General features: G+C 35.0%; 1 protein-coding gene across 6 annotated transcripts in view; it reads right to left on the reverse strand.

The window, feature by feature from the left end:
- Positions 1–13583, reverse strand: part of NIPBL (NIPBL cohesin loading factor) — a 134755-nt gene that overhangs the window by 76095 nt on the left and 45077 nt on the right. For all 6 annotated transcript variants that reach the window (XM_042028480.1, XM_042028481.1, XM_042028476.1 and 3 more), the window contains 4 exons: positions 11823–11922; positions 10009–10157; positions 8846–9006; positions 4987–5080 (listed from right to left, as the gene is read on the reverse strand). In XM_042028480.1, coding sequence (XP_041884414.1) covers positions 4987–5080; positions 8846–9006; positions 10009–10157; positions 11823–11922 — 504 coding nt within the window. The remainder of the gene's footprint in view (positions 1–4986; positions 5081–8845; positions 9007–10008; positions 10158–11822; positions 11923–13583) is intronic.

The raw sequence follows: 13583 nt of genomic DNA on the forward strand, positions 1-13583 counted from the left end.
TTCATATATGACTAATTGTACGGTAAGTAAGTTCGTAAGGGCACAAGTTGAAGCAGGAGAAGAGAACCAGAGCACCCTTATTGCACACACAATGACATTTGTCTGGGAAAGCTAGGAACCTTGTGATTATAGAACATGAGGAACACACGATTGCCAACAGATTTTAAGAGACTGCAGTTACACTGTGTAAATTAAGCGTGTCTTCCTCCCCCCGCCCCCCCCCCCCCCCCCCCCAATAACATGATCTTATTTATCACCTTCACATAAAAGGAAAGTTTTCACAAAAATGGGATCAGACAAATTCACTCTGGAACTCCAGCTAAACAAGTCTCAAAATTGGTAATAATGACTTTCAGAATTTGCACCTCCAGTAGACTCAAAAAGGGAAGAACAGTTCCTTCAAAAGGACGGTAAAGGCCTACCCAGAGTATAACACATAGTCTGTATGATTTAAGTATATACTAGAATAATTTTTCTGTAAGAACTGAGATACTGAAGAAGTGGTAGTCCAAAATTAATTCATTAAGAATAACTATAATCAAATCTTGAAGAGAACTGAGTATCATATCTGGATTTTAGCATGGCTTTCTATATAGCTTCTCATAATAATTTCACTAACAATCTGAAGAGTGTTAATCTAGTGTAATCTAGACAAAAATATGCTGATTATTGTAAACTGTACTGTAAAGCTATGTGCACACAAATTCGATTTTTCTTAATAAAAATGGATGAAGTGAGTATATGTGAACAAGTGCAGCTTTTCAGAGCACTGTCATAACAATAATAGTTTAAAATATTTGTCATTAATACCTTCTCATGTAACAGATTTAGAGACTATTTCATTAATCTAAACATCATTACTGCTTTTGGTTTCAAGTCTTTGAGAGGACAACTTTTAAAAATAGAATCTAAAGTTTTCTTGACTAATTCGAGTAACTTTCTGAAACAAAACAATTTCAGTGAAAAGAAGTACAAACTTCTTATAATTGCAAAACAATAAGAGGAAGATAGATAAGCTCTATAGAAAGACAGTAGAATGTTTAAAACAATTTGCAATATAAATCTAAGTTACCAGCAAAGAGCAGCTATACTGTCATATACAACAGTAGTATCACAAAGCAGCCTCCACTACTTTACTGACTGCTCATCCTTCTAAGTCTTCAAAGAGAGATGTATCTGTGTCTTAGGACAGTAGAACATCAAGACATATGTAGACCAACTAGAAGTCAGTTAAAAACATCAAAGACAATTAGAAGCTCAGAAATGATGACTTATGTAAAGGTAATAGAAACGGTGCTGTTCAGTTTGTAGATTAGATTAGTGTAAGACATGATAATGCGCTTTGATATGTAAATGTCTGCTATAAAAAAAAAGAATGTGACCTGTTTTTCTTTGCCCACTGGAAATAAGTCAAGAAGCATCATGACTAACTGCAACAAAAATGGTACAGGTTAATCGTTAGGAGCTTTCGAACGCTAAAAATTTGAATAACTTGCACGGCAAAACAAAGGAAACTGTTACCGACATTTTAAAATACATCGAAGTTACTGAGAACGATACTGTTACAGCTCAGCCAACATGAGTGTAAGAAGACGGCAAGTCCTCAAGGCCTTTCCTGCCTTTCTAAAATCCTACAATCTTCCTCTGGAAAACTCCCAAAATTTTGCACTACAGAAAATGTTACTTATTTTGATTAGCAGACAACGTTGACACTTATTTTCAAAGAGCATACCTTAATTTAAAATTCAAACTCAAAGGGATATCCTATGAGACAGATAAAGAACATAACATGAAAAGTTTTTAGGGACAGATTGCATTCACTTTCCACGTCCTCTTCCAATAGTTTTCAGGGAAGAGTCCCTCCACTCTACCCAGAGTTTGAAATGCCTCGTGAAAAACCCAGCTTTGGCTGTTCTACCTGAGAATGGCTGTATTCAGAAGCCTCCTTGCATAAAAATTAAGACTTGGAGGAATAAACAAGAATGAATTTTTATTTTTGGTACTATCAGAAAAAAATCCTTGAATAAATTTCTTCTGCCTTTCTTTTGAAGGAGAGAAGGGAAGATGATATTTTTGCTTCACAAGTACCTTTGAGAGCACTGAAGTCTCCACTACAGATTTGAGAGGATTCCTAATTCTCCTGGTTATCCACCCTATATTCAGAGACCAAGTGTAGTGGAATCTGCCTGGAGGAGTTCTGTGAAGCTCTAAGAAAATAGAAATGACCTTTCCAAATTATTCAGAAAATAATCAAATACTCATTAACAATTTCTGGAGGGAATACAACTTATTTGTGGAAAAAAGTGCCGAATTACATCATTTCGTAAGAATTGTTGCTAATCCTTACAGATGCTTTCCTTTAGGAAACTACGTGGAAACAGGACTGTAAATGATATGAACATGCCTCTTTGTAAGCAACAGACTAAAAACATTGTGGAAGGCTTTCCTTTATACAAATCTTTAGAAGTTTCCTCAAGAAAAAATTAAGAATTAAAATAACAAGTGAGGTTCCATAGCAGTAGGAAAGTAGAACAAACGGATAAAATATTGTGACAAGTAATCAATCTTCAGTAATGGAATCCAGAGGATATTACGAGGTCAACAAAAGGAAAACACTCCATGATACTCCATACTCTATTCACAGAATGAGTTTTTAAAAAGTGGATGTGGCAACAGATGACAGCATGAAAATAGAGCCATTATGATGTTTCCATAGCTAAAACCAAAAAATTTATACTAAAAACATAGGATAAAGACCAGCCTAGACCTTTGGGATTAAACTTCAGGTACTCTTGTACCTTTACTGAAGCAGAAGTGAAGCAAAGATAGTGAAATTTTACTCCACTGATTAAGTGAATAACCACCCGAAACACAAATGTTATGTCCTGCCATCTCTCAAATATTTGCCTGCGTTGCAAACAAAACTTCTCCCACATTCAGATTCTGTCAAACAGACAGCTACATTCAGTGTGAAGGTAATTCAAGACTGTGCAGTCATGTTCTCCATGTCTCCAGAAGTCCTGTAACCTTCAGCAAACGCCTCAAATGTCTGTGTCATGTAAGAAAGCTCAGACATTACAACAACCTTCCTGAGATCTCTCTCTGATTGGTTACGCCTAGTGCCATTCTTTTTGTCCTTACAGACAAATGATAAGTATTTTGCTAATTTTCTTTATCAAGGTTTGTGGCCTGCCAACCAAATTTTCAGGGTCTAAGAAGAGAGCAACAAAAAAGCTCAGCATAGATAGATACTTCTTGTTGTATTCATCCCAACTTTCATTACAAAACATAGGCGAAAAATTCCCTGGAGGGGATCCCACGTTCTTAATAACACTGCAATTATTTACACCTCTTCCATACATTTCTAAAATACTAGATGCAGCATCAAGAACTTGTTCTCTCAATCAGGGTTCATTAATATCCTAAAGAGGGCAAAATGCTAACACCATTAGCAGCGGTATTTCAGTCGTGCAATTTATCAAAGGGAAAAGTAAAGCTAACACAGAGGTAAATAAATCAGAAAGCTCCTCTTGCACTTTCTCAGTCCCTTTAATGCTGAAATATTACCATCTGAACTATGCAATCAGATTGTTTTCAGAAATAATCTGAAAAGGTATCCCTTCAAAACTGGGTTCTAAGACAGCCAACTGAAATAGCAGCAACTTTAACCAAAAAAATAATTTTAATATTGTCTGGCTGAGTGGTAATCTGAGTGGACTAATTTAGATCCACAACCTTGTTAAACCTGTAAGTTTGACAAGGAGTGGAAAAATAACCACATTTACATAAGTCTTACAAGAAGTCCTTTAGCACAAGACCTCCTGAAATACTGAAGCTGCTGGCATCCTATACACACACTTGCCCTTGCCACCTGAACCATAGGATAATTCAGTTAAGAAGAGACCTCAGGAGATGTTTAGTTCATCCTCATGCTCAAAGCAGAGTGAGGCAAGGACACATTATGCCAGGTTTTATCCAACCTGATCCTGAAAACCTCAAGGATAGAAGATTCACATATTCTATGGGGATCCTTTTCCACTGCTTGACTGTCTTAATAGTGAAAAAGTTTTCCCTTCGACCTAGTTAGAACCTCCTAAAATTTAAATCCATTGTGTTTCATCCTTCTTCCACAACAATGAAACGACTGACTTAGATCTTCCTGATAATCTCCTCATAGGCATGGAAAGGCTGCCCTGAGGTCGACCCCTGCCAAACATCCTCTTATCCAGGCTGCATAATACCGTCACCTTTTCTGTAATCTCCCCCATCTTCTGTTCTCCTTCTCTACCTAAACTGATCACCTAATAAGACTTATACTTTTGTTTCAGTTGTATAAAAAAGAAAGCACTGTTTCATCTTTCAATTATTGCCCTGTAAATATATAATCACTAAAAAAATTAACAAGAATATGTCCCAACCCCTACCTTACTAAGTGGATTTTAGTATAAAGAATTATTTTGAGCAGATTTTTTTCTCTTTCCTCTCAACTGACAGACAGTTCACCCTATTCCTCTCCAGAGCTAAGGTTTCCAGACTTCATGCATGCTATGTGTATTGAGCTCATTTATTTTTATGTTTTTAGAATTTCATTATTGTAATTACGACAAATATTGCATGTTAAAACACTTGAGCTGGTTAAGGGTTCAATACTCGTAATGCTGCCTTTAAAACTTTTCTTATGTAGAGCAACTGAATTCTTATGAAGAATTTAATCCTCAGATTGGAAAGGATTTTAAATCCTTCTGTCCTCCATAAATTTGAGCTTTATTTTGAAAGATGATTACTCAATTTTCAGACCATCAGAAATTTCTTCTGGATCAGGGCTCAAAATAATTTTGTATCCAAAACATAATGACATAGTCTATTACTATTTACTATATACTATTTAAATACAGAAGTCAGGAGGAAAAACTAAATACCTCTTTAAACTCTCTGTTCTTTAAAATTGCGAAAAATAAATTGACATATATATGACTACTAGACTACCTTTAAGGGCTCCATCACTTCCAGCTGGAGAGCAAACGGACTGTGGTGACCTCAAGGAAAAAGACGCAGCATTCCTTATTGAAGGATCGCCATCCTAAAGTAATAATGATAAAAGAAGTTAACATTATGAACATCAACATCTGTTAAAATAAAAACTGAAATTAGTACATAAATTGATAAAATGGATTGGACAAAAAAGCATACAAGAAGCATTAGAAAAATATTTACTTACATTAAAATCTTTGTAATTTAGACTGCTATTAGACTACTATATAAGCAATGCTCCAATCTGACCTAAGAATCTATAACCAGAATAGGCACACAAAAATAAATCTTTGTACATGTTTTCTAGCTAGACAAGCACTTTTGGGTGTGCACTAAGATTCCACTTAGAACTTTTTGTTGCAGGTACTCATAGTAGAGAAGAGCAGATACATGAATTTATATAACACCATCTGAAAGAAACTGAGCATAAAACGTAGATTTTTAAAACTCCGGTTTTTAACTTAAGATTATCTAGAAAGCCATCTTGCTTTTACAGTTCAACAAAGTAACACTTTGTATCTATATCCTTAGCATACAGAAGGCATGACTGAACAGAATCTCTAGCAGTCCCATTACAGCAGCTGGGTTAGTCTCAAGTAAAACACAGCTGGAGTGATATTAGCTTGTAAGCGTTAAACAGGAAACAACTCAATGGCAATATGAAGCACTTCCCCAAATGCTCCAAAGAATAATTTCAGACAAACTTTTTCATAATATAATACTAATTGCAATGTAATTATGTCCATACTCTATTTTTAGCAATGTAAATGTTTACTTTTTACCCCCACACTATCCTTACATGAAATATGAAACTCACTATTCCAATTTCCATTCAGAGTTTTACATGGGTTTTTACAATGCTTCTGTGAAGCCCTCTGCTGGTCACGACTACTAGCTCAGGAAATGCCCTAACTAAAATTTCAATTTTCCCACTTCAACTACTGTTTTTAATACAGCATCTCTGAGAAAGTTTGGGGAAAGGAAAAACAAATTCTGTACCTTTGAAAAGAAGATTTCTATAATTATAAACAAATTCTAAAACTGTCATTCTTCCAAAAAGTACAGCCATACAAACAAAGGAAGTCTCCAAATAAGTTCTACGGTTATTTCATGTTTCCTAATTAAACTGGTTATTTCCGTACCTAACATTATAATGTGGCCCCTGTTGAGGTATCTGGATACAGGCAATATTTTCACACAGCCTTTTCTTTCCTTTTTTTTCATCTGAATTATCTGTCTGACAAATACTTTTTAACCTTTTGACCAATACCAACCCAATTAACAGAATATTAGAAGGTTTAATTGTAATTATGTTTTTACATGTCTGCATGAACAAAATCAGCATCCAGTAGTGAGATAGAAAGCTAATTTGCTATTTCAAGGAGATAGAAGCCTGTATAGATGCACAACTACACAGCCCCTCTGACGATGGCCAAACAGCCAATTTCCACATGTGTAGCTGTAGACTGGGCCATTTACAGACTATGCCTTGTTAAGGGGTAGATGACACTGCTAAGGGAAAAGAAGAGAGTTTGAAGTTTATGGTCTTAAGGTGATTGCAACTCAAAGAACACAAATCCATAAGAAATCAGATTTCACCGGTTTCACCACCTATAGGCACTTATCACACAGTTACATTTGATTTTTTTTCTTTACATTCACAGCGCAATAAACCTAAAACTTACACTTATTAATTACACTTATTTTGCAAGAGTGTTTGCAGAAAGAGCTGTTGCCTTGTGAGGAAATTCTCATGGGCAAAGGAGTGTAATAGCACAATAAAATGAACTGCATATTAAAAGTCTATGATATTATTTTAAGTGAAACTGAATTGATATAATACTGAGTTACTCATTTAGCTACCACACTGAAATTACGGAACTGATATTTTTTTTCCCAAATGGACTTTTCTTTGACTTGTAATAAATGTGAAAAAACACCCCAAAATATTGAAAAATAAGCTTAGGAACTTCTTATCAGGTATGTTTTATTAGGTCAGGGGAGGACCTTTAACCATGATTTTCAAAGACACAGGCAAAGACAACTTTTATTAAATTTACTAAACAGACTAACTAGGTATATGACATTTTGGGTAGAGATGTCATTCCTACCAAAGCTGACAAATTTTCAGAAATATGCGTTTACACTTTCTTGGTTTGGAGCTTCACCAAATTATATTCTAGGAATGCTCTCAAATTCACAAAAAAAATTGTCCTTACTTTGAGTGAATGTGTATTTAAGGGTATCCTTGCTGATTTTGTATTTCAGAGACACACAATGTTCCGTTAACTACTAACTTTTTTAAAGGAATAAAATCCTAAAATGTAAGTTTTAGAAATTATGCTAAAATAATTTAAGTTCTTGAGTCTTATGATTCTTAAAATACTCATTCATAAAGATCTTTTCCAAAGTAGAAAAGGCTGCAAAATTATGATTATTATTCATACATAGATGCAAAACTTTAATCCAAATTCTTCAAATTGTTTTTTGCATGATAGCTTCTAAGATCAGCTTTTAAAGGTTTCATATCTTAGTTTTCATGAATTAGGATGTGGTTGCATTGCTTGGATCACAAAATTAGGGATGAACATTTTAACATGCTTATTCATTAAAAATATGAAATAAGTTATCCTAATACAAAAGTTTTCAAAAAAGCATGTTTTAACTGTTAACTAAATTCTGCTAATTGTCTTTTCAAAACCAAGATTCCCTTGATAGTGCCCATTTAATATAGTTGGAGGGATATCTGTACATCTAAAGCAAAGAATATTTTCCTACTTAAAGGAATTTGCAGCACTGAAGCAGAGACAGAAAAACATCTGATGACTGTGTATTATGACAGATTCTTTCATTACAACACTCTCTCATTTGAGATAGTACTTCTTAGCAAATATTTTTAACCACCGTAATTGTTATACTTAAGAGAAAAGCAAGATGAATAATAAACCCAGTAACTCTTTTTGAGTTCTACTGTATTAATCCCTATAGAGGATTTAAGGAGTCTGGTGTTTCTGTAAGCCAAATAAAACATGCACACAGCCACACAAAAGATAGAGACCTGCTTCCTGCTTCTAAGGGGTTTAGATGAAAAAATAAATTGAAACTTAAGGACTCTCTGTTTATGATCTGTAAACAGATTGCACACCAAACTTGCAAAGAACAATTTTGACCAGTTTTATCCACAGAATGGGATGGTTACGAAGAAAATGAATCAGCAGCTCAAAAAGAAAGTGGGAGAAAGATGTGAGGCCTTTTTCCTTTAGATTCAGGATTTCAGAAGGAATTTCTCCCATATGAAACAAATTCACTAAGGGAAAACATCCTCAAAAGAAACTACGCCATAAAAGCATGTAAGAGACCATTAAGAAAAAAATCTCTATTGCCTTTGACACCACTAGTATATTATCCAATAGTTTGGTCAATTATGTCAAATCAAATTGACAGTTGCATAGATTGCCAGAGACGTAAGATAACTACACACCTACTTAGAACCTAGATTGTTTGCATTAACATATTGCTACAGTATTTCTAGAGAAGCTCTACCATATCTTTAAAATTAACTCACTATGCAATTATGTGAAGATTTTTTCTTGTCCTAATTTCATCAGAATTAATGTTACAAACAGTTCCAAAAGAAAGAGTGATTTAGAAAAAATTTAATTGCACATGTAAAAGTTGCATTGTTGAGTCTACACATCTGAAATTGAAATCTATCTTCAATGGTTTTATCCATCAACAACATCATAAAATATCTGACTTGTAAGGCAGTTAAACACATACTTGCTTTATCATAGGAAACAGATTTTTAACATACATCACTACTGAGTCTGTGCACCATCTGTAGGTAGTCTTCATTTGAGCCATGTCTAGAATTATCAGCATGATGATTAGCTGAATTTCCAGACAACTGACTTGAAACTTTATTTTCATGGAGATTTCTCATCCCAGCTGTGACAATGGGACTGGATACAGAAGCTGAAATATAAAAAAAGTAAGTAACTGCACTGATACACTCACAAGTCATGAATTTGAAAAGTTTCAGAGAAAACACCCTAACAGTGGATATTAAAAAGTTGGATGCAAGAAGCCTGGAGTCTGAACAAGAATCCAACTTGCTACAAATACCTTGATAAAAAATAGATTATCTAAGATTTTTCAAATGGATTTAAAATCTTAATTCCATGTACAAATTAGCCAAATTTCTCTCCGTATTTGTTCTAATTACAGTATCTTCCTTACTGATTACAGAAAACTTTGTTTACTTCTATATAATTTGAATTCACTACCTTAGTAGCTTTCAATGAGAGATACAACATTACATATAAAACAGCTGTATATATATTCTAAGCACAATGTTAAACTTCAAGAAAAAATTGTTTAAAAGAATCCAATAAAATTCTACCTACCAACATAGAAATGCCCTAGATACCTTAATACTGTTCATGGGTTCAAGATTGTTTTTAGACAAAGGAAGAACAAAGAAATCCATTCGTTCTGAAGGTCATCTTTGCCAGTTACTGCATACCTTCAGCATAATTCAAGCCAATTAAGAATTAATCTGACACTAAAAAAGGCCAGTAAGGCTAAAGAATCTTCCAGCAAAACTTAACTTTTCCTTGGCAGAAATGAGATTTTCCCTAGTACATGTAAGTGATGCTCACAGCTAACAAATGTAACTTTTGGGTTGTTCAGATTTTTTTTATTGTCATGTATACAGGACAGCAATGCAAACTGGATGCAAATAGAGGAGCATTGCAACATGAATGTGTTTTACCTTTTCTTCTTCTATTTAATCTTTTAAAAACAAAGTAGATACTACCACTCTTTACAGCCAGAAAAGCAAAGATTAAATACACCTGCCTCAAACATCTGCATTAAGCATGTAAGTCCTTCAAAGAAATTAGAAACCCATGAAATATGCACATGAAAGTAAAGTTGACATGAAATAGGAGAACAAAATAAACATCACAGACTTACCTTGCATTTGAGGATGAGCTGTATAACTTGGAGGATGTGAATACGTCATGTAGCCTGCAGGGCTTTGAGGAGCATATGGACTAGGCACTGGACTGTTCTGTTGTGCCAAAAATCTGCTACCAGAGCTTGTCTGTGGTGGCACAAACCGGCTAAAAAGAAAACAAAATTGAAAAAATGTTTATAAAAGTTGAACTAGAAAATGTAGACAAATTCATTATTTCTTTTGGAAATTATACCTTCAGAACATGACAATTTATTTAAGATAAAAAAAGCCCACAGCACAGTCAAGAACTTCCTTCAAAAGCAGTATTTTAAGCTGCCTATACTTTCCTAACTGCAAATACTACTTAAGAGTCAGAAGATAATAAAAAGCATTCATAGGACCCTCCACCTAGGAAAAGCAAACAATGACACCAGTATGTATGGAAATTAGATCTGCAATTTCCAAAAGTTAATCTCAGAAATTTGAATGAAAGTGACAGCAATTTAATCGACAACTCAGTCACTAGGATTAACAAGGAGCCATTTACTCGTTCTTTACTTTCCAGTAAGATTTCAAGTAACTCCGTCTAACAGAACTACACTGTCAAGATACAGGAATGTGATAGGCAGCTAGGTAGGACCCGACCCGAGCCCACTGAATACAACTTTCTCTTTCACTGGCTTTATCTCAGATTCACTCTACAGAGAGGAAGCCATAAAAATAACATTGACTTGTAACAGTACATTATTACTTACATTCTTATATGAGCTTTTCAGAATTAAAATAACCAAATAAATACATGAGAAAGTATGTTTCATATTTTCATAACCCTTAGTTCTAAATAGGAACTCCATGAAGCTAAGCTTCCATAGAAAGAAACAGCAAGTTTCTTAACACAAGAATTTTGCAAGGATTTCAAGAAAACTTTGTACTATTCATTGTAATATTCACAATCTTTTGAGATATCTAAATATCTTTTTAAAATATCTTATTAAGATATTTAGATATCTAAATATCTTAATATCTAAAAATCTTTTTAGATATCCCTTTTAGATATAAAAGTTAAGAAGTGTACTGGTTGTTGTGAAGATATGGAACATTTCATTTGCCAAACAGTTACAGTAACTTGAAGTGAAACCTGAAATCAGTTTATTTTAATAATGATATCTAATAACTGAAGATGGGATCTTTTAAAGCCCAGTACCTGGGTTGAAACTACATGCAGAATGCTCTCCTCTGGTCCAGACTACTTTAATATATTAATAAAAGCCTAAATTATAGGTAGATGCTACTTGCAAACACTCAAAAAACCCAGAAATCTGACAAGGATGCTGCTGGAAGATTGGCCAAACTATTGGGCCTGTCCTTCTGCAAGAAGCCTTTTGTACACCTGTTACAGTAGTACTCCATGCTTTTACAAATCTTCTTTCCCACCATTCTGCTAAACCAGTACTGGGACATGCTGGAACACACCACTCTATTCTCTGCTATCCTTTTGCCACCAGTCTCAGCCTCTGACACGGGTAGAAGACAACCAGAGGGTAACAGGACGCAGAGGGACTCCTTAGGCAGGAAAGAAAGCTTGGCCAAATTACAGGATGGAGCGAGAGAGAGGAGAATTCATGATGAATCCTTGGAATACAGGGATTAGTTCACTGACAGAAAGATACTTCTTTGTGTATTAAGAAACTTACCCCACTGCCAGACAAATGCAAAATTTGTTGTGACACCGATCATCTTCCACTTACATACTTGCTACAAGAATTGGCTGTCAATGTACGAAGAACTTGAAGTTCACTCCCCTCCCACCCCACTAAAAAGAAAGGATTACCTGGAAGGGCTATGTGAGATAGTGGTTTGTTGATAATTGGAAGATGCAGGACTACCACGCATGGAATTCTGAGAAATATTAAACTGTGACATCATCATCCCTATTAAAAAAAAGATAGCAGCATTATTTTGCACGCATTTCCTTTTCAATCAATGAAGTAGCTCATTTCAGAATTTACTATATACAATGAGATTATAAACTTTAATAAGATTATAAAACAGACAATAAGATCATCTACCCTCAACTGTTAAAAAACATTAGAAACTACTGAATTCATGTAAAGTGTCCATTTTACATCATGACATAAAATTGTGTTCCCTAAAGTTGTGTTAATTCAGTTACAAATATTAACAGTAGTTTCTTCCTTTCTTTCTTTTTTTCTTTCTTTCTACCTGTTCCTTAGAGCTTTCTAAGTCAAAACCCAGTAGTAAAGAGAAACATTTTAAGCCAGGACATATATTCAGCACCTCAGGCTGGTGTGTACAGTACTCGTTGTGCTAATAAGCAAAAGATCTGGCAGATTCACAAGTCAGAAGAACAGAGAAAACTTATCTTCAATTGTTGGAGCAAGTATAGCAACCAGTCATCCTGGGCTGAGTGCTGCAAGATATTCTCACTGCTCCAATAATATTTAGCGGTCTCTTCCTACTCAGAGAAAAAAGCTTTCTACTCCACCTCTGCTAAGCTTAGAAGGAATGTTATCAAAGAGGGTGCTGAAATATTTCAATAGCAAGGCAGAACCAATATCCCAGCTGTGGCTACCACAGCTAGTAGATAACCATAGTCATGTTTTGGAAGTTCAGGTGTCGAACCAGCTGGCAAGCCACATGTACCGCTGTTCTTGAAACTAATTTAAGAGGCATTTTGACAATGCCCTTAATTTGGTTGAACTTTCGGTCAGCCCTGAAGATGTCAGACAGCTGGGTTAGATATCATGGTAGGTCCCTTACAACTGAAATATTCTCTTCTATTCCATTCTGACTCACATCACTGTGAAGGACAATTTAAAGGAATCTTTTTTTTCCTCTCTTCAACACAGGAATAAAGAACACCCTAACAACTACATGACACTCCATTTACACACAAATGTAAATGAATTTGAAGTTATTTTAGTGACAGAATTTCATGTCTTACAGCTAAAAAAGTGTCAGAACTCATGAGCACACAGTATCTTGGAATGCCAAAGCAAGTGATCTACAGCCATAGGTAGAAGCTCACTCGTATTTTAGACAGTTAGACAAAAAGTTCCCAATATGAAATTGTTGGAAGATTTTTGTTAATCCTACAGTTTCTATCATCAATTTCAGTTACTGCAATAATCACATGTGCAAAACTAGATTCAGAAACCTTCCCTGTCACCCTCTTTGCTTCTCCACTTTCTCCAGTAGATAGAGATAATCCCGCAAGAATTAAGCTATTACTACCTCCCAGTAGGTGGTAAATGCTGCATTCTACGTACTTGAGCACACTAAAACTGGCCCTCAACAAGAGTTAAAGTCCTGTGTTGTGCTGAAAAAAGTTAGATACTTCCATACCTCAATATAAGAGTACATTTCAGTGTCCGGAGTAACAGATGGGGACTCCTCAACTTCTACAAAATTTGTTTAAATGGATACTGGTTACCTCACATAGAGGCAAGTGAACATGAAATCCCAAGGATTTTTTATGCTGGAACCAGTACCCAGCATGCCCACTGCCCCCTCACCGCTCACTGGCACTCTCAACACAACCACGTATAATATTTCAGCCAAACAACTAACC

The sequence above is a fragment of the Corvus kubaryi genome, unplaced genomic scaffold (assembly GCF_017639235.1).
Source record: "Corvus kubaryi isolate FWS band 111438036 unplaced genomic scaffold, C.kubaryi_AGA036_p1.0 37308, whole genome shotgun sequence".
NCBI classification, from domain to species: Eukaryota; Metazoa; Chordata; class Aves; order Passeriformes; family Corvidae; genus Corvus; species Corvus kubaryi.